We start from the raw sequence: 22745 nt of genomic DNA on the forward strand, positions 1-22745 counted from the left end.
GGATTACAATTTTTTTAAAAATATTTTTATAGTATGAAAATATGTACGTGTACAAAATAGCCGGTCATGGTAGCCGAGCGGTCTAAGGCACGTACTGTCTTCGCTCACTTGGAAACCGAGATCGTGGGTTCCAATCCCACTCAGGGCATGGATGTTTAGTTTGTGTGTGTGCATTTTTCTGAGTTTGTGTACAGGTAGAGGCCTTGCGATGAGCTGATCACCTGCCCAAGGAATCCTACCGAATGTGTAAGATCTAGAAAAACCGAAGTGAACAGAGAAGTTCATGAAGGTAGGCCTAGGCCCACTGGGGCTATAGTGCCAAGGGAAAAAAAAAGTGTACAAAATATAATTTTTTTAAAAATGGTGGGCAACCCCTCTGGATGATTTCACGTGGAATGACCCATACTGCATCCATTATCAGATTTTGCAAGCTCTATGCCAGTAAAGAGTCCAAATCTTCAAGGTGTTTGATTTCAATTTCCTGATCCATATGCACAGAATAGGAGCTGGGATAGCGTAGTCAGTATAGCGACTGGCTATAGGCTGGATGACCGAGAGGTCAGAGTTCAAGTCTGGTGAGGTCAAGAATTTTCGCTTCTCCATGTTGTCCAGACCAGCTTTGAGGTCCACCCAACCTCCTATACAATGGGTACCTGGGGTTCTTTCCCGGGGGTAAAGCGGCCGAAGCGTGAAGCTGACCACTCACCTCCAACTAGCGCCGAGGTCAAGAAAATGTGGATCTATACATCCACTCCCCCATACATCTTCATGGTGTAATGCTTAATTAGTTAAGCACAGGGACAACTATACCTTTATATGCACAGAATATGTTGTCATTAACGTTTACACATACAGAGCTGTGCTACAACCAATCTCCAACTGTCATCATCATGGAGCAGTGTGAGGAGAATGTGATGATTGCAGGTGAAAACAACAAAGAAAATATTGTATTCCTAAAGTGTTTAGAGCAGTGGAAGGAGAGGGAATTCCACACCATTTTCAGATGACAGGTGGTGGCTAAATATTTTAGAATGAGTGTCTCAGTGTTTGAAAAATTTGAAGCAGCTGTTGCAGACATCTATTGAAACTGTACTTTAAAACTATAGTTTGCCCTCACATCTTGCATTTCATTCCAGTTCCTGGTGGCTCGATAGCTCAGGATGGGGATAAACCCTGCAAAACCAATGCCTGTGTATTTGAGGCACCTGAGGATATGGACTCAATGCACAACTATGAACAGGTGAACTTGTGTTGTTATATGTATTTTGTTTCTGCTGTGTCGTGATCACATGATGGTGCTTTCTTAAGTCTGATAATATGTATAATTTGCATTTCTTCTTCAGATGTCTTATGATAACTTAGAGTACTGAAATCTAATTATGCTGTGCATTTTGATTTATCACTTTTTCCTGCTGCTTTGCAGAACCATTTATTGTGTAGAAAAAAAAAATCAGTATAGAACTTAGATATGCTCCTGAGGGCCGCGCCATAGCTCAAGCGGTTACGTCGCTGGCTTCCCACCACTGGCCCGGTTTCGATCCCGGGTCTGGTCAAGTGGGATTTGTGGTGGGCAAAGTAGCGCTGGGGCAGGTTTTCTCCTAGTACTTCGGTTTCCCCTGCCAATCTTCATTCCCCAAAATTCTCTATCATCATAATCACCTGGAGCAGGCTACAATAGGCCAATCAGTGGCCGCCATTCGAATTGATCCAGTTGGACTCCATCCCTCACTAAGCGAATTAATTAATTAGAGATGCTTCCATGAATTTTATGATGTGTATGTGCGTAATTACAGCCAATACATATTCCAACTACTGAAAAGTTGACAAATGTAACCTCTGTTTTGCACCATGTTTCTGATTTCTGAGCTACAGAGTGCTGCATATAAAACTGAAGATTTATTTATGGTCTGTCTCAGTACCGCTGGATTGTTAATTACAAAACATATGCTTATTATAGATTTCACTAGGTCTGTAAATTGTGTGACACTAATATCGTTTCCATCATAAGTTTATGAATAGTCATGTGCAGTATGTAGCATTCTCAATGTTGAAGGTAACCACTGATGTACTTCTGTCTGTAGCTGCTTATGTGCTGTAAGACATGATTAAATGAACAGTGAGATGGGCATGATGTAGCATGGTTACTGTATGATGTGATATTATATTTATGTATGTGTTTAAATAAAGAAGAATGAGATGGACATGATGTAGCGTGCACAAATGCATGCTCTTGAGTCAGAAAACCCCATGGAAACAGACCTCATGGGAGAGTTAAGTGTAGATGGCGATGTATTAGAATGCAATGGGCAGATAATACATGGGACTTTTAACTGGCTTAGAGGGTTATTATATGTGTGTTAGGGTCAGTGACAGGCCAACAGGTTTCCACTGTATGTGAAAGATCACTTGTGTTGTAGATTTAATGTTTTGTATTTACATTTGCTTATTTTGTATTTCTGTTCTGTTACAGGTGTTCATCAAACTTATGCGCCGATACAAATACCTTGAGAAGATGTTTGAGGATGAGATGAAGAAAATCCTGATCTTCATTAAAGGTTTTACTGAGTTAGAACGTATTAAGTTGGCTCGCATGACAGCACTGTGGATCTCCAATGGCTCGGTGCCACCAACCGTGCTGCTTGTACTTATTAATGTATGTATTGATTTTTTGTGGAAATGTATTGTGTTCTAGATGGTTGGGAATTTAATTTTACACCCAAGTGTGTAGCATTCTAATAATTTTTCTGTGGTATGCAGTTGAGCCCTTTTCCTTTTGTATGTATAGTAGAATTCTTTCAGCATGTTGATGAGATGACCAAAAAATGTGCCTGTAGGAATGTCATAAGCTCTATAATTGAGATATACATGCCATTTTTAAACAAAAGTATTCTTCATGTCAAAAATTTTGTTGGTTACCATCATTATTATATTTCTATTGTATGTTTTGCATGGCATCGTAAATAAAAGCATATAATGTGCTAGCCACTGAACAGTCCACCCACCCATTGGTATTGCACTGTGTTTCATACAGATATTTGAAAACTAAATTTATATTATGGCATATAGGCCTGTTGCTAGTCAACAACTGTGGAATAAGCAGATAGGCAACAGATGCACAGCAATAATGGAACAATGCTTTCTGTGCAGTGGGTGCTGAAATATGAGCAGGAGAATTAGTGAGAGTCGGTTGAGTTGAATCAGTCAGTAGGTGAGTAACTGATTACTCAATCAGTGGTTTAGAGAACTCTGAGAGGTTGGGGGCAATTCAGGAACCCACGGGTAGGGGTATGTCCACCATTGGAAGCTGCTACCGAGCAACAGCAAGTGAAGACATGATTGTGGCCACTAGTGTGTGTTTGTGTGCATGCGCATGTACTCGCATGAATGGGTGGGTTGTAGTGAATTGTAAAGTGTAATCACATGCTATATCAAAGACGCCAGTAAACCTGATCATCATTCCAGTCATTCCAAAACCCATCTGTAGTCACATAGACATGTGACAGTATGTTAGGTTGGAGGTAACTTAATAGTGATCCACAATTTAATTTTCTTTCTGCACCTTACTAATTATAATAAATCTTTTGTGGTAATGGTATTGTTTCTACATTTTTGCTACATTTAGACCTAAGCTAAATGTGTTGCCACTAGTAGTGTTCTCTAGTCACTGTGGCAAGCAGGTGAGCATGTTTTTTTGAAACTATGGCATGTTCCAATACTTTTGGACCTTCATTTGGACACTTTCATATATGTACAAAACAATGATATTTGAATTGCACATGACTATGAAGGATTAAATGAACAGAACACCAACTGCTATGAGGCATACCACTGTTATTTTCTTCATACAGAAATATATACAGTAAGTTTATATGTAGACAATAGTATTAGGGATCATTGGTGTTTCTTCATAATAGATCAACTGCTGATCACATTTTTTGCAGTCTTCAGATGCTGAAGAGAAAATGGGAGTATAAGAGGCAGTATATTAGCTATTTACAGACTTGTAAGAAAGCATGTGGGCTCAGTTAGGATGGAAGTACTGTGCAGTATTCTTACTGAGTTTGAGGTACTGATGAAACTAGTTTGACTTTTAACTAAAATGTGTTCAGCTTCTGATCAGTTCTGAGAATTTAAATCTGTTGGGGGACACCATAACTACCAAAAAGTAAAACACAAAAGCTCAAATTTAATTGATGCTAGCAAGGAGGCTGGTCTAGAACTAAGCACAAGAGAGACTAATCTGATGTCTTGTCACCAGAATGAAGGACAAAATCATAGCATCGGTATAAGTAATAGATCTTTTGAAAATGTAGTAAAGTTCAAATATTTCAGAACAACTAACAAATCAAAGTTCAGTATTATTATATAGCTGTCAACATACAAATTCATAATAAATAAACCATTATTACTGTATTAGAATTTGTTTGTTATGTATATTGCTACATGTTTTGATCCAGGTGGATCATCAGGCAGTTTTGATGAAATGTACTACTCACTATTAATTTGTATTTCTTCTGTAGAACGATAATAGTGGTCATTAATATAAATTTCATTTTGATTTCTGTGTTTTGTTATATTTGAATATTAGCCTTAAAATGTAAAATGTTAGAACGCAGTTAAAAGTTTTTTAAGTGGGCCATGAAGTACAAGTCTGTGATATCATGGAATAGAGTTTTTTGTGAGTGCGTTGTTTTTTAATGCTTTGTGCACAAATGACGTGGCAGTTTTCAGCATGTAAATGGTGCATGTTCTATTTTTATTTTGCAGTGCCACAAGTGATTGTGATAAAGTTATTGTATATGTTTTATGTCCTATATAGGGTACCCTGTCTTCTTGCTATTAAACAGCAGTTGTTCCCCTTCTATGGTTCTGTTTGTAATTTGATAAAGGTAAGGTTGTCCCTGTGCTTAACTATGCCATTAAGGTATATGGGGAAGTGGATGTATAGATCCACGTTTTATTGACCTCAGCACTAGTTTGAGGTGAGTGGTGAGCTTCATGCCCCTGCTGCTTTACCCCCAGTACCCATTGGATAGGAGGTTGGGTGGACTCGAGAGCCAGTCTGGATGATTTGGAGAAGAGAAAATTCTTGCCCAACCATCAAGACTCCAACCCCTCGGTCATCCCTCCCATAGCCAGTCACTAAACCAACTGCACTATCCCAGCTCCTGTTTGTAATTTGATACATGAGGAAATTTGGGTAGCACTTGCTACCATTCAGTTCAGAACCTTTTTGTCTTCTTGTCTGCTGTATATAAATGTAAAGATTAAAATACACAAAACCATAGTTTTGTATGAGTGTGAAACTTTGTCTCTAACGTTAAGGGAAGAACATAGGCTAAGGGTGTTTGAGAACAGGATGCTTAAGAGTATATTTGGATCCAAGAGGGATGAAAAAATAGGAGGCTGGAGAAGATTGTGTAGTGAGGAGCTTCATATCTTGTACTCTTGAAGCTCTTGAGTACCTAGCCAATCTTTCTTACAGTTCTGATTAGAACAGACTTGTCATGAACCAGAAAAAATGTTCCCTACCAAAAGTTCCCATAAACTGTACAGATATAATAATGTATTTGTGTTAGTTTTATGAATGTATTTCCAATGACAGTATTCTGTTATTTACTACTGTGGCATTACATGGTAATTGTGTGATGTATTAATGGTTGTGAAGCAACAGCAGCAGCAGCAGACATAGATTGCTTCTTGCACTCTTAAGAATCTGCTTACAATTGGCTAGTAGCCTGGCGGAGGGGCACAGGGAGACTGCTAGACAAAAGATTTTTTCATATGAAAGGTTTCTTTTTCAGTGATCATGTGTCAAGATGAATATACGAGGACGTTACAAAAAGTTTGCTGTTCTTGTTTGTTGACCTTGAGTTTTAAAAAAATGACATGCTCTTTGGGAGTGAGATGTTCATGCTGGATTATGTAGCCCTGGATATTCTACCAATTATTCCGTATCTCTGAATTCTAATGTTATGTTTTTTATTGTGTTCAGGAACACCTTGTGAAAGACAGCTTGGCTCTGGACTTCTTGCTGGAGGTGTTTGTCACCTGGAAGCAAGAGAAGGGCCTTGCCAGTCTTACGACTGCTCTAAAAAGGGGTGGCATTGAGAGCAGACTGATGGAATTTGTTCCTCTAAACAAACGGACTGAGGAGCATTTCCGAGCCACATTTGAAGAGAAAGGATTGGCTGATATTGTTAAACTGCACAAGGCACAGGTAAAACCTTACAGGATAACTGCTTCATCCCTTTCAGAAAGTACTACACTATCCCTTGCAAACTACCAAGGTTACATTCCTGACTTAATTTGCTGTAGACAGAATATGATTAGCAAAGACCATAGACAATAGAAAACTGAGGCAAACAGCAATCTTTGAGGTCCTTGATTATGAATCCACATAATGCGTTTAAGACTAAAACTGAGTTCATTGTTTACTCAACTTGCACACCATTTATACCTGAAGTTGGTCTGAGAATTACTGATGCATAATAATGGGGAGAAAATACACCTTTCATTCTTTTCCATGTGACAACCATAAGTTCTAACCTGGGTGTATACTTCTCTCTCTCAAGGGATTCAATTGTTACTTGCCATGATGGCTGTAAAGAAAAACGTTTTGAGAGTCCAGTTAATGATAGGTAGTGTGCTTTAAATTCTTTGAGGTTAACAAGCCAGAGTCTTTTCTGTTTGTGAATTGTTTTTCAGACTAGTTTTGGCTGACGTATATTGTTTCTGTTGTGGACATATCCAATAGATCACATCTTCATAAAATGTCAGTTTCTTCAGGAAGTGTTTTCCCAGATTCTTTGTTGGTTCAGCCAGGATACCTTGTTCCTTGTTTAATGCAAGAGTTTTTCTTACCATATTGTAGCATCACATTTGCAGCAGTTATTATCTCATTACTATGAGCCATTTGTACAATCTTGATGTCAGTTTGTATTGTTTGCTGTTTTGCAACACTGTCTTCTTGCAACTTAACTTTCTCATGCACTCTTGCACATGTTTGCTTCTGGCTTGCAGCAAGACTCAGCTGCTCAACTCAAGAACTCCAGAACACTTTCTTACAGGTGAAGTCATTCAGGAAACTTTTTTTAGGTTCCTGATTCTCTTTTTCCAGTAGTCCTAGCTGTGTGGTTGATGAAGAATCAGGAAGCCAGCTGAGGGGAGGGATTGTCCAAAAATAAGAGGCATGTGCATATGCTCCCTCCCCAAGTGTGTCCTTTGATGACCCAGCTTTTTGACACTAGTTTCAAAAGGTTTGGAATGTCCTGTTTTAAAGATATTGCACATTTTTGCTTTACTTCATTAAAGTAGAAAAATCGTCATGTCCTTTGCAAGTGTATTTACACCCATTATCCAGGACTTTAGATAATGGTTTGCTATGCAAATTGAGCACCTTGGCAATTTCTGAATTGACAGTTTGACTTGAAGGGAACGATTTTATTTTTGGCCCATGCACTTTCATTTCTTCCATTTTCATATTGCAGTTTACTTTTATTGTTCTCTTTACAGATTTTACAAGGACATAAATAGGACCCATTCATTTTATCCTTTGTCCATCCCTCTGAGCGAATGAAATTGTTGGCTTCAAGCAGTTGAATTGGCTGTTATAATTAAATTTATATGGGTTTCTTCTTCTTCTTCTTCTTCTTGTTTTGCACGCAGTAGCATGGTTGGTTGAGGCACTATGCTACAAGCCAGAAATGAGTTCCAGGAATATTCTTGGATGTAGAGGGCAGCCGGCACATAGGGCTGACAATATTGCTGCCATCTATGAGCTGATTATGTAGAAAATGTGGGAACCTCAACATCTCAGAACCCAACGGGCCTCCATGGCCTCTTACAGGGATACCTTTACTTTTATTTTTTATGTTTTTTTCTCTCTCTCTTATGGAATCCCATTCATTGTTTCTCCCTCTCCTTGAGTTATTTAAGCACTGAACCAAGAAGGCCCTCAGATGGGCTAAAGAAATTGAATTTTGTATGAGGAAACCTTCCTGTAATTGAGAAACATTAATTAGAGATTTCACTGAATGAATACTCAAAGAAAAAGTTGAACATGACAGTAGTACCAGAAAGGAAATGTTAGTCTCTAACAATGTAGCATGTTGCACAGACTGAGTGCTAGGTAGGGGAAGCTAGTGCCTCCCCCCCAATCATACTTGTATCACTGTTGAACGTGACAGGTTTTCCCGCTCTTCTTGCAACTCCCAGAAACACGACGTGCATCAACTTTCGCATAATTTAGAAACCATAATCATAAAGCAAGCAGAGGCAGTATAGTTGTGTGTGGAGTGCATTTGAGTATACCGAAGTGCGTTCGCATATTGTGAAACAGTGCGTGCTGTAGAAGACAAGTGGCCAGTATCATACTGTTAGATGCAAGCTGCGAGTCCCAGAACTAAATAGTACAATAGTGTAAGCTGAAACAAATTCATATCAAGATGCTGACAGACTGTAAATAACTTCTACAGAACTAGATAAACATGACAATATGTTTCATTAATTTTTGTTTTAAAGAATGTGATTGACACTGCATCACTAATACCAGTCAGGAAAGTTTACACTCAGCTCTCGATTATCCGGGATAATGGTGGGGATAGAAATCACGATTAATCGAAAACCCGGTTAAGACAAATTTTATTAAAATTAGTACTGTAATGCTGTACCTTCATAATACTACAGGCCTACCCATATTAAAATTTATTCAACCTCATTTTTATGTCATCTCATGGCCTATTTAATACCTTTTTTACATTACACTGAAGTGTGAATTAGGTATTTCAATCACAGTGTTCAACAACATCCAACACTTTTTACGAATATTCACACTTAACACTTAAACAAATTTAATATTGTCGTTTGCTTTTTCGCGGCATTTTCCTTTTTACGGATATCCGTACGAAACCTATGTAATATTAGCTTGTCACTTAATAAACTGTGCTCTTCACTCTCAAGATAGTCTAGTAAGGATTCCAAATGATTAAGAGCAGCACCATGTGATATTTTCCTGCTAGCAGCACTGTCCACCTCTTCCTCATTCTCACTTTCTTCCCACTCTTCTGGCTGCATCCCCACTGAGCTTACGATTTCGTCACTGCTTAACATTTCGAAGCCTGGCTCACACGAGTCACAGTCAAACCACTCTCTTATATTTTCCTCATTGAGATCTTCACCACCATGAACTTGGTTAGCCAATTTTGTCAATTCTATGGCTATCTCATTTTCACTGAATCCAGTGAATCCATGGATTTCATCATCTTCATTAGTGATGAAAGGCATCAGTTTCTTCCATGAATTTTTCAATACAGATGGCTTTACTGTATGCCACCCTGTTGAAATCTCGTATATGGCATCAAACATTGAAAAAGACTTCCAGAAACACGTCAGATCATTGTGTTCATTGATGTACTTCTATAGCAAATTTGATCTGTAGATTCTCTTCATACTTGAGATAACTCCTTGATTCATTGGTTGGATAAGTGCGGTAGCATTAGGAGTAAAATATTTCCATCATCTGACCTCAGGAGACTTTCGTTAGGATGTGAAGGCGCATTGTCAATGAGGAGCACAGCTTTCTCCTCTAGGCCTTGGGATTTTAGATGGTCATGAGACACAAATTTAAAATCAAACCATTCTTTAAATATCACTCTATTCATCCAAGCTGGTTTCTGATTAAATAATGGATAGGCAGACTTGAAGCTACTGTTCCTTAAAGACCCATTTCATCGGCATTATAGATTTGTTCTGGCAGCAGATTTTCACTTTTCATGAAACTATCAAAATTGGTGCAGAATTGAACTGATGATGACAAGTCCGCTGACAATTTCTCACCTTGAATACTAATTTCTCGTATTCCATGATGCTGCTTGAAACGTGTTAGCCAACCGGAAGAAGCGTCAAAACTTCCTTGTAGTTCAAGTGCTTCGAAAAAAAATTTCGCTTGTTTAGCAAAAGCTGCTCCTGTTATTGTTGTTCCCTGTGCCCTTAGTTGATTAAACCAGATCAGCATTGCTTTGTCAAGATCATCATATGTTGATTTTTTCATGGTTTTTCTCTTCTTCATTCTTCTTGAATTAGAAGACGAAGCAAAGGAAATTAATTGATTTTTTTTTCCCCCCGGATCACAAGCAGTTTGTTCTCCAATGCCATATTGCATTGCTAATTGTTTGACTACACCTCTTTTTCCCAACTGATTGATAATCTCAAGTTTCTGTTGAATACGTAACACAACACACTTGAAGAGCGATACAAAGAGACTAACTGGGGCGGTGTATCTGTCCTTGAAACTTTCCAAAAAATCCTTGCATTCTTTCATCCCTTCCCTAGAACATTGTGTTAGGATAACGGGGCCAAAAAATGCAGAGCTCGGTTCACACTAGTGCAAAAATAGTGTTACAGCTCACCATGTGAAACAAAAGTGAATGAATATTAAACAACATATAAGCCTCAGAAAAGCCACGGTTAAGCCGCAGACCGGTTTATAAGCCCCCGGATAATCAGGAGTTGAGTGTAGTTTTAATTTCTTGTCAGAAATAACTGGAAAGGCTTTGATGGTTGAAGCACTTTTATCTGGGCATATGCAATGTTAAAATCTCCTTTGCAACAACATTATTGTCAGATTTTAAACCATAGTATTCTTATGATTGAGTATTCTGCCGATATGTTGTGCTTTAATGACCCATTCAGTCATTCTGATACAACTGACATGCCACATCAGGTTTTATATCATATTTTAAAAAAAATATAAGTTCGGAAGTTGATGCAGTTTGAAATCAGTTCATAACCAGTGGTCATCTTCTTTACTCCAAGATGACTCTAAAAATATTAATGAAATAATTCTGGTCTCCCTCACAACAGGCAAGCCAAGAAGCAAAGCGTGACCTGCAACTTCAGTTGGAAGAGCAGTTGTCAGAAGGTCGTGCAATCAAAGATATTGTGACAGATGTGAAAGAAAGTGCCGCAAAGAATAATATTGCCGAGCATGAAGTGGTCTCTCTTGTAAGTTAATATTTTGTGTATACCCTGATTTTCTTGTTGAAGAATTAATAGTTTTCCCAAAAAGCAAACTCTCCTGTATCAAGATTTTTGTGTCTAAGACCAAACCAAAACCATTTCAGAGAAGGGGCTGATATCTCAAACATAATTCCCCTGCAGTGGTGTGGGGAATTGGTTTGAGCTCTTCCTAGAACTAGTGTTTCTTTGAGTACTTAAATTTCCCATCAGTTTTCATTCCACCGGTGCTCAATATGATTCTGTCATCAGGGCCTGGTGTAATAGGCCCATTGGTAGCCTCAGTGCCAAGGGTCTCTGCCCAGTCACAAATAAATAAAAATAGAAAAAGGAAGAGTCCGTCTTAAATTGTACATCCATTCCCTCTGCAATCAAGGTGATGCACTTTATTTTGTTTGGAACTCTGGCTAATTGAGTTGGAAAGCTGAATTATCATTTTCAGTTATCCATCCATGTTGCAGCCAAGATTAAATCATGTGTCATAGTACCAGAATGGACCTTTTTACCTTTCTGGATCTCCTAGCCATGAAACAACTTGATTAATAGATAAGTTAAACTTTCATGCATTCATGAGAAATATTTCAAGCTAATCTTCATTTGTGATGAAAACTTTCCAGACAGGATGTTGCATTTCTCTCATTTGAATATGATTTCCTTAGTAACATAGTGTTTTGTTCTTCAAATAAATTTAAAGCCTCTCAGTGCTGGTAATATGCAGGGCAGGATGAATGCACCATTTCCTTTGTGGGTGTGCTAATGCAAATGAAGAGAATTCAGAAATAAAATGTGGGTAGAGTAATGTTCTACAGTTTGTACCAGACAAATACACAAAGGTTTATGAATACATTTTTGGATAAGTGGTTTAGTGAAGCTGATTGTTCTTGTTCTTTCATAGGTGTGGTCCACTGTGATGTCTCAAGTGGAATGGAACAAGAAAGAAGAACTAGTGGCAGAACAAGCACTGAAACATTTGAAGCAGTATACGCTGCTTTTTGAGGCATTCACCACGACAGCCCGCTCAGAACTGGCACTCATGCTCAAGATACAGGAGTTCTGCTATGGCAACATGAACTTCATGAAAGTTTTTCAGAAGATCATCTTGCTCTTCTACAAGAGTATGTTTTTTTTATGCCTAGTAACGCATTGGTTCTTGTGAGCACAGTAATGAACTTTCAGAGTCCATAAGCTCTTGGGTAATTCTTGAGTAGCTGAATGATTCTTGGCTCCTCAAGAGGGGCTCAGCTCCATGGAATTGATTGGTTGGTACTCATTTATTACACTGCTGCTTCTAAGACCATTTATAGGCTGCACCATAGCTGAAGCAATTAGTTGCTGGCTTCCCACCGCGGCGGCCCGGGTTCGATCCTGGGTCTGGTCAAGTGGGATGTGTGGTGGACAAAGTGGCGCTGGTGCGGGTTTTCTCCGAGTACTTCAGTTTCCCCTGCCAATCTTCATTCCACCAAATTCTCCATCATAATCGCCCGGGGCAGGCTACAATAGGCCAATCGGTAGCCACCGTGCCAAGTGGACCCAGTTGGACAGCACCCCCCATTGAGCAAATTAAAAAAAATTAAAAGACCATTTATACCAAAACTTGTGAATTCTTGCTTTTGAGTTTTAAGAGTAATTGTAATTCAGAGAGTATGACCGGTAACTGAGAACTTCCATCACAGCAACAAAAATCATTTGCATCGATCTATTAATAATACATATGAATAAATCTCATATAAAATGAGGGCTTTTCTACCAAACTCATATTTTGAGTGATTCCTACAGATTTTTCCTATAATGTTTTACTTTCAGTTCTGCATCCCAATCTGTTTATAGCTGATGGTTCATAATGGCATGGTTAACCCATCATGTAGGCCTTTCCCGTATGTATGAGGAAAAAACATCTTTCCATAATCTAAGTACTGTATGACAATGGATGATTTAATTGAACTGGGATGAAAAGTATTTGTGTGATTTTGCTGCCTGGTGTTCAAGTTTTCAACCTTAATTAGGGCAATGAAGCAGAAATCCTTAAATTTGAATGTGAAATTTTTGGTTATACATCTTCATGAAGTCAGTGGCTTGTCAAAGAGGAAATTGGGATGATATGGATTCACTTAAACTTGTTTGCCTTTTTTAAGAACTAAGACAATATGATAAGCTGTTCAGTATAATGGTAGACCAATGACACAAACAAATGGACATTGCAGAATTGGAGGTTTGAAATTGGTGCTATTTGACGTTCATTTTGTGCATTGTGAGCATGTAGCTAATAGTGGGTGGAACTTGCTTGCAAAGGTCTGCCCCTAATAAGCTGTCTGCTGCGAATGTAAGAAGTTGCACAAGTTTAAGAAAATTGTTAACTTCTCCTTTCAGGTGCTATCAGAAAATTTCCAGACTAGGTCAAAAAAGAAATGCTGGATTAACTTGCTCAATTTTGGCTGCCATTTTCAAAGTATTCTCTTTGGGAACATATACAGCGATCTCATTGTTTTTTCCATGCTTCAAGAGTACTGTGGAAGTCATTATCCTTAATGCTTACTTCTTGGGATTCCCTTTATACATGTGACACTGTTTCAGAGACATCTTCCCTTCAGTTTCATTTTCATTTTGGGAAACAAAGCGAAATCACGGAGGATTAGTCCAGTGAGTAGGGAGGATAGGGAATGATAACCATGTTGTTAGTCACAAACTGTGTGATCTTCACGGACCTGTGGGCAGATGTCATGATGGAGTCAGTTGTGGTTATGCAAAAATTCCAGTCTTTTTTTGTCATACATTTTCTCTCAAATGTCTCAGAACATCACAGTAAAAGTAAGAGTTGACCGTAGTGTTAGGAGGAACAAATTTCACTGAATAATCCCCTTCATGTAAAAAAAACAGTAAGCATGCTCTTTGTTGAACCCCAGACCTGCTGCACTTTTTTTTGCTCTTGGTGGTTGTGTGGATTCTTCCACTGCAACGATTATTGCTTTGTTTCTGGATAATAACCATATCCTAGAGATACTTGTAAAAGTTGGGTCCTCATTAGCCTTCTCTCTTAACTTGAGACACATTTCTACGTCACTGCTTGTGATCATTTATCAAGAGTTGAGGGGAAAAACTTTGTGGCAACATGGCACATGTTAAGATTTTCTGTTAAGATCTAGCAAACTCCATAACTGATCCCAACAGTGTCTGCGAGCTCATGGAGGATTGTTTTGGCAATAGTCTTCGTGGGTGAATTCCTGAATTCTTTCGACATTTTTTGTCGTTTTGCTTGTGCTTGGTTGCCCTGAATGTTTGTCATCTTCGTCTAACACTCAGCTGGCCTTCAAAGGTGAATGCTATTCAAATACTGCTGTCCGGCTTAAAGAATGTTCTCCAAGAGCCTCACGAAACATTTCAAGGCTTTCGGTAGCAGATTTACTGAACTTCACAAAAACTTGATGCGGACACATTGCTCGATTTTGCCGTCCATCGCAGACAAAACGAAAGTGGAAAAAGTACTCCTGTAAAAACATGTGTTCACAGCGTGGTGTCACAAGGCAGACTGATGTAGTAGGCTTGTAGAGGTGTGACCTTGGTACCAAGGCAGTTAGAAAGGCTGTGCCATAGCTCAAGAATTTAGTCGCTGGCTTCCCACCACGGTGGCCTGGGTTCGATCCCACGTCTGGTCAAGTGGGATTTGTGATGGACAAAGTGGCACTGGGGCAGGTTTTCTCCGAGTCCGATCTTCATTCCATCATAATCACCCAGGGCAGGCTACAATAGGCCAATCAATGGCCACCGTGCCAAGTGGACCCAGTTGGACTCCACCCCCCACTAAGCCATTTCAAAAAAAGAAATTTCTTAAGGCAGAACAATAGCAGTCCTGGAATTTTCTGATAGAACCTCTTATTCTAAAAATATCAGGAATGTTTGAAAGATTAAATATTCCAAAACCCACATTCATTTTTTTAGGCATTTGGTCTGTATTGTGATATACAATTAAAAGCTATGAGGCACATTTTAAAGTTATATGCAGAGTCTTGAACAATTGAATCGCGTTTGCCTGACCATGGAACAGCATTAAAGCAGTAGCTGAATGCGCTTTACACTTCAAATGAGCAAGCAGAGCAACCATTGCCTGCCTTACTATGCAGTCTCTAGTACTGCTAAGACTGTTTATCTTGTCTGACCTATCACTGCACCTGCAAATGACTAATTCATATTAGTTCTCTGTGTGTTTCTGTTCTTGCACAGTCATTTGGAAGTCTGCTTTTTGGCCCCATTTACAATATTGAAGTGAGATGGTGAAATACACATTTGAACAGTGCCTTTCTCTCATTTTGGGATTTCTGTTTGAACATCTGGCAAAGGTGGTTTGAAAACATCAAAAGATCTTTGGATTTTATTCACAGAAGCATATGGCCTGCTGCAGTCAAATCAGTTGCCATCCTGTAGACCAGTCCTGGTTGTTCCATCACCTTCTGCTGAATTCTAGTTGCTCCTACATGAAAAGAAGCTTGCCTTTGTTTAATGCATGTCATCTTATTCCTCGTGGGAATGGTAGTAGCAGATGTGTGGTGATGGTATGATGGGCACTATTGAATATTTTAGATACTTATTTGGTAGCAGAATATAACTATCAAGCAGGTCATTCAGTAATGTTGTCCTGTAAGAGCAGGCCAGGTTGTTCCATAGTTGCTCCTACTCTCAGAGCAACATATGTGATAGTTTCTGTACTGATGGGCACTGTTGAATACATAGATGCTTATTTGGTAATAGAATGTAACAGCTGAATAGCTCATTCAATAAGTTTGTTTAATTCTTTTTTAGATATTTGAATTATTCAGGAGGATTCATTGGGTTGTGCCGATGACTAAGCATCTGCTGACACTTGCAAACACATGCTGGTGAGGTGCTGTGTTTATGTAGGTTTTAGTTGTAATAAAAGTTGCTGTAAAATTTTTCAAGAATCTGTTCTCCAATAGGAAAAAAACAAAGCTAAAATATTTAAGTCTCAACCTAAATACGAATGCATGGTGCCAACACCACACATCCATTTGTGTCTAACTTAATGTAATTTTTTATGAGAGTGTCTTCCCAAGTTATACGCAGCACTAACTGCCCCTTGTTTGTGACATCCTGGTGTGCCAAATTTTGGAAATCAAAACTTGCCAAACTTAAAAGGGCCTCACACACCTCGTGCCCTGTACATAGAGTGCATATGCTAGAATATATCTGCTGATGTTTTTTCTACACATCCTCACACATGTGGATATAAGGACCCATTCAAGTACTGGATCATTCAGTGGCTGCTAATTCTTTCACACATTTGATGGTCCTACTGTGTGTAAAATGACAGTTCCAAGACAGCCTTTGTCTGGACTGTCCTTAGTCTTCTTATATGCATTGTGTAATTGAGGGTGTTGCTGTAGTAGATGAGTAATACTAGACACTAAATAGTTCTTACATAGAATATTTTTTTATGGTTTTATTTTTATTTGTGTGAAATGTTGTAGATACACAAATATGGAATCAGATGTGACCAGAATGGTAGGATGTGCAAAAACTGTGGAAAGAAATAAAAGGTTGATTCTGGGTAGTGATGTGAGAATTTGTATTTGGATGCTTGCTGGTACATGTTGGCCCATCTGACATTCTGATGTTTGTTATAGCTGATGTTCTGTCAGAGGAGGTGATTCTGAAGTGGTACAAGGAGGGCCATTCTGTTAAGGGGAAGATGCTTTTCTTGGACCAGATGAAGAAGTTCATTGAATGGCTGCAGAATGCTGAAGAAGGTGAGGGAGAAAGGTTGAACATAAGATCTACTGTTTACATTTATTATATCTGTGGGCAAGGCTATCATTGCCATGTCAGATATTACTCACCCACAACAGGCTTGCTTGAGTGTGCATATTTCCATATAGCTTCTTTATTCCTTATCTCTGCCAAAGTGAAAAGTTGTGAAGAATATTGATCTCTGCGCCCCCCCACCCCGAGTAGTATGTCCCCTGAACTTACCAGTTACCTTCTACTTCATGCTTGAAACTTATGCAGAGGGTAGATTAATATATGAAAGTTTTTGGCTTGTAATCCTGTTCCACTTATGCAGGTTTCAGCAAGGATTCCCATTTTGATCGGTTCTTGTAAACACCATGGTCAATGCATGTGGAACAGTAGTGTGTACTTGTATTTAACCTTTAAGCGACTAAAGACCCCATATGGGGTCGCAGAAATAAAGTCAGCGGTATGAATGACGCCATATGGGGTCGCACAGTCCGCGCNTGCAATTCACGCACTTCTCCGGACGGTCTTTCGTTTCCCACGCGAAAAGCACACACGACACCTCAATTGCGAAGTAGAGGATGTCGGCCAGTGATGTGGTTTGGCCTTCTATAATCGAGATATCTCCAATTAAACGGCAGGGGTTCGACCCCTGGTCGCACAGTCCGCGCGTGCGAACGTTATATAAAATTATATTTTAACGTAGAAAATGATGTTCTACTTATGTAATTTTTGGCCACCATCTGCATGGAGGGTCTGTCTTCCCACCTGCGTCATCTGCCGGAATGTTGCCTTCGTGTGGAATTCTCAAAAAAATCCGGAAATGCAGAGTCCGATTTCGCACTTCAAACACTTTGTCTGGAGGGTCTTTCGTTTCCCACGCGAAAAGCACACACGACACCTCAATTGCGAAGTAGAGCAAGTCGGCCAGTGATGTGGTTTGGCCTTCTATAGTCGAGATATCTCCCATAAAACGGCAGGGGTTCGACCCCTGGCCGTTGATGGCGAGGTGGACCACTTCCAGCATGTTCCGCACAAGAGCTTGACGAAATTCTCAGTGTGACAACAGGATGTAACTGTTCAGATCAGGGAGATGGAAAAATAGCTTATTTGTCCATTTCCAGGTTCGACAACAGATGCTATAACTGTTTGCCACAGTTTGCACACAGCTCCACCATAATAATTATTCACACTCCTCTTGCCATGCTGGTGTGGTGGTCAACAGGTTGCCGACCAAGATGATGGGTCTTCGTCGAAATGAATTTATCATTCACTTTCCTCAACGCCACTCTCAGAATTGAATTTACAACAGTCTTATTCGGAGTCGTTTATGAGTTGAAATATGTCAGCGTCTTCCTAACGAGACAGCGCAATCGTTGGTTCACAACTTCGCAGAATGCTAACTTTTGACACTGCTTGGCTGTGGTATCAGGATGCTAACCTTGAAAGTACTTATAATCTACTTCCAGCAGAGTGAGAAGAGAGAGCTTTTTGTTTTGCAACGAGCGATTATAAACAATCAGGGTTCTTGTATACGAATAGATACTCACCCCACATCTCTGCATACCGAAATGACGTACGTGTATAATCTTTCGAGACATGCAAGACTATACATGGCTCCATAAACTATCCGCTGCTGTGTTGCCACATTTACATACAACATTCTTCGTTCCAAGAACTCTGAATTCTTGTAGAGAGACGACAAATTTGGGAATTTTTTATTTGGAATCAGTCTAAAATTTTTTACACATTTTATAAAGTCTGTAAATTACAATATCTGATTCTACATTCTTTCTAGAAAAAAAACAGCGTTTATTTCGTTCGTTTATCACAGAAATTGCAGAAATAGGAGCAAATTTAGTAAATGATTGCAGTTTTTATGGATTTATAATCGTGGGTATTTAAATTAATTCCGTACCGCTGCCCATAACGGAATTTAAATGCCCATAGGATAAAGGTTAATCAAGCCTAATATGTTATACAGAGTCTTTCTTGAAAGGTTGAATCCTGCTGCCCTGGCTATGAGAAGAAGTACAAGCAGTAACTGAATGTGCTTTAAGTGATAGATAGAATGAGACCTTCAGGTAGATTACTGTGCTTTGACTACAGCTGCAAATGACTGACTGTAATACATATCAGTTCCCTTTATTTTCTCTTTTGGTAAGACATTAAGACAAACATATTCTCATTTATAGTACTGATGTGAGTTAGTGAAACATATGCTTGTTCAACAGGCTTTTCTGTGTAATATTTAATGTGAAAAAGAAGCCATAAGGTCATGTAAAATGTTTTACCAAAGTATCTTGGTATTCAGATTCCACCTTCATCAGTGTGTTTTGAATAGGTGAAAAAAAATGCAATCATCTGGATCATTTTTGGACAATAAATACATGGGACAGAGTACTTGCTAACTTAGGAGAAGCTTGACAGAATTGGTGGCAGAGTGCTCCCAAATCCCTCATGATTAGCTCAACAGGTACAGGTTTTAGCTACAACAGCATTGAGAAAAACTAAAATGTTACTTATAGTGTCATGTAAAATTTGACAGGTTTAAGCAATTGGAGAAGGCAGTTAGGAAAGAAGACTGCATTTTTCTAAGTGGTTCTTGTGGTAAGTACATGTCAGTGTAGGGGCCATAATGGCATAGTCAGCATAGCAACTGGCTACAGGCTGGACAATTTAGGGATCAGAGTTCAAGTCCTGGTATGGTCAAAAATTTTCTCCATGTCCAGACCAGCTCTGGGGTCCACCCAACTTCCTCTCCAATGGGTACTGGGGCCTCTTTCCCTGGGAGGGAAGTGGTCGGAGAGTGAAGCTGCTACAGTACTAGTAGGACTCATAATTCTGTAATGCTTAATTCAGAGCAGTGTGCCAGTAACATTCTTTGACCCTTTTCTGAGAGCATTACAGAGGAAGAGAGGACATGGTTGTTTTACCAAGATGATGCTGTAGCACACATTGCTAATTATTCAGGCAGTGTTTTAAACTAGACATTTGAAGACAGACTGATGTTTTGGAGATTGTAGCCCATGAGGTCGCCAAATTTAAATCCCTCTGATTTTAATGTGTGGGAAAACCTAACGAACAAAGTGTATTCAATTTGTACCAGGCGCTGCATAAACTTAAGCACATCATTTGTGAAACAGTTACATCTAGGTCAGTGAACTTGAAATAGTGCCAAACATTCTTTTCAAGGGACTTTGTTTAAATGCAGAAGGGAGACATTTGGAGCATCCACTGAGATGTCAAGTTCCAAACAGTTTATTTACTTAGAAATGCATGGTGTTTATAGTGCCTGCATATTAGTAAAGACTGAGACTCCTTTCTTTCAGCAGGTGACAGCTGAAGTTCTGGCTGACAGGCTGACAGTAAGAGAGACAGGCAATTGACCCTTCCAAGAAAGACCCTTTAATTTGTTTTCAGATCAGATAATTAAGCTGCCTTTCTGTACACAAAATACCAGGTCTTTTCATATCACACTTTGATAAATAATACTTGATCAAATTTGAGGTTCTCATTCTCAGTGAATCTGAAGTTTATGGTCACCTACAATATGACACCATATAGCATGGCTTATGTATGGCATTTCAGAACCATCTGCCTTTGTCTTCATGATATTGTACTGGATTTACAGAGACTGAAGAATGTGTTTTGTCATAGTATTTAATTTCTGTGGAAACAATGTGTGTTTTATTGGCTAAAAGTAGTGTATTCTTAATCCTCACACCTGATGTTTGTTGGTTGCACGTAGGTAGTTGGTGTCTGTACAGAGGTATTTGGCAGAAACATTATTTCAAGTTGTTCCACATTTGACTGTTAGTACTTTATATTTTTCAGAATCTGAATCTGGTGAGGATGATGACTAAATGGATCCTATTTCTCATTCACTGAGGTAAGTATTTTTTATTTTCTCACAGCAGGAGAGACATTGAAGAACAAGCCAACCCTCATGCTGAAGTGCTGAATTCTTATCTTGTGTTGCAGTAAATATCCAACATTAATAAAATTGCCTGTGGTGTCCATAGAGGAAAGTCAACAGTATTCTGGAACATATATCTTCTGGTAGTGCATTTCATTTATTGATGGGGTGAAAAGAAAAGTAATATTTCAGAACTTTGGACTCAACTGAAGTCAGTTGTGAAGAATCATTTTTCAGAAATCTTTGTTTATATGCTGCTGCATTAAATGTATGAAATTTATTGAATTTCAGTAGTGGTATTAAAGTGAAACAACACAACGAGTGACTGGTATGTTCGTCTCTGACTCTACTGGTGCCTTATTCATCAAAACTGGTTTGCTGGCTGGTAACTGACCAGTCCATGGAAGTTATTGGCAGCCTCTACTTGTGAGCAAGATATGAATGACCAAGAGAAAATCTTGAGTTCTTCTTATCTTAGTAACCCCTTCTTAAATAAAGGATCAGAGTCGTTTTTTTTTTAGTATATTTGTAATTTTAAAAATGAATGAAGTGTAATAAAAATTATGTCAGAGATGAGAATACCACATATTTAGAAGTAAGTTGTCATCCATAGCTCGACATGCAGCGAGTCCTGTTTGTTCGCAGCCTGTTTTTTTGGTCTTCTGTTTTTATATATATACACTGTATATATTTATATATATAGTATATATATATATAAATACTATGTGGCATAGTAGTGTCTCACAGATTATCACTGGTACAAGTTATTAGACAAATTAACCAGTGTTTCAAATAAGCTGCCAAGTAGATAAAAAGAACCCTTTTGTAAATGAAATTTATTTTATCTACATGATTGAAAGTCTTTCCCTGTTACCTCACTACACAAAATAAATTAATAATATATATTATGTGAGTATACCAGGTGCATAATTTACTGATGATATTGAACAATAAAATTTAGTGAACCACTGAAAGAGATGTGAATTATTTGGATATATGAAACATAAAATCCACAATCTTTGTACTTTTTATAGTGACAGTAAACTTCAGGTATGGCATTGGTTTTAGGGTTTTATGTGTAATCACATCTGTCTGGGAAAATAAAGAAAGATTGTTGAAAGGATTACCATGTTCTGATGTACAATCTCTCTTCATATAAGTAGTATAGTATGTAGCCTCTGTTCCTGTGATGTAAATTACCTTAATTTGATGTCATTTCAGCATACCATGAAGATTATAAATTACAAATGAGAGAGAGCTGTTGCAATTTTAACACTGCTAATGGCATTGTATTTCACTTGGTATGTGTTATCTTAGAGAAGTTCTCTGTTATTCCATCCTTCCTCCTCCTCCCCCCCCCTCCAGTGGCTTTGTATTGTGTCCTTTAGCAAGTCTTGCGAGAGGAATGGGAGATTTTTAATGCACTAGCAACATAATGTTAAATAGCTGTGTTGTAGCAACCCCACTATTCATAGTATTTGTTAGAACACTGCACTTGGTGGTACAGTACAGTTTGGCAGAGCAGCAGCTCACCTGTTGTATAGGCACTCTAGTGTACAGCTTTCAAATTTACTGTGAAGTGACAAATCCTAATAAGAGTGGAATTAGTAGGTGCTGTATTAGTGTTGATATAGAAACGAAGATAGAAGGTAAAAACTTGACTCAGAACTTACAACCTATGTGAGATTTTATTTAGCTCCCGTAGGAGCTTTCAAAAATTGCCGAAAGCGACGATATTTCACGTCACCTTGGCGGGGTAAACATTTCATTCTGATCACTGAAAATTCTTGATTCATGAACTGCAATTGCATGATGGTAAAGCTGGGATTTAGTGTGCAGAGCATAATTGGGCCTATGCTTTTCCATGAAACAGTAGATTCCAGACTTTATTTGAGATTAATGCTTTCATCCATCTTCAGTCAGCTGTCTTACGAAGAAAAATTGTATGGGCATTTAAAGCAAGATAACACAAAGACAAACTACAAACAGTTCTCTGAACACATTAGATAAGATCTTTGGTGAAGTAGTAGAAAGTCTGTCAGTGTGGTCTCCATGATCATTCAACTTA

The 22745-nt window shown here is 38.7% G+C and overlaps 1 protein-coding gene across 2 annotated transcripts in view; it reads left to right on the top strand.

Annotated features, from left to right (window-relative positions):
• LOC111866257 (protein krasavietz) overlaps positions 1-21801 on the top strand; it is a 52999-nt gene extending 31198 nt beyond the window's left edge. Inside the window, exons 4-11 of one of the 2 annotated variants that reach the window (XM_023855035.2) lie at positions 1137-1240; positions 2471-2653; positions 5996-6220; positions 10864-11004; positions 11912-12131; positions 16650-16772; positions 20596-20650; positions 20743-21801. In XM_023855035.2, the coding sequence (XP_023710803.1) occupies positions 1137-1240; positions 2471-2653; positions 5996-6220; positions 10864-11004; positions 11912-12131; positions 16650-16772; positions 20596-20624 (1025 nt within the window). In that variant the 3' untranslated portion in view covers positions 20625-20650; positions 20743-21801. The remainder of the gene's footprint in view (positions 1-1136; positions 1241-2470; positions 2654-5995; positions 6221-10863; positions 11005-11911; positions 12132-16649; positions 16773-20595; positions 20651-20742) is intronic. The other variant, XM_023855036.2, reaches the window with a different exon arrangement.
• The last annotated feature ends 944 nt before the right edge of the window (positions 21802-22745 follow it).

This window comes from Cryptotermes secundus, unplaced genomic scaffold (assembly GCF_002891405.2).
Source record: "Cryptotermes secundus unplaced genomic scaffold, Csec_1.0 scaffold940, whole genome shotgun sequence".
In the NCBI taxonomy this organism is placed as follows: Eukaryota; Metazoa; Arthropoda; class Insecta; order Blattodea; family Kalotermitidae; genus Cryptotermes; species Cryptotermes secundus.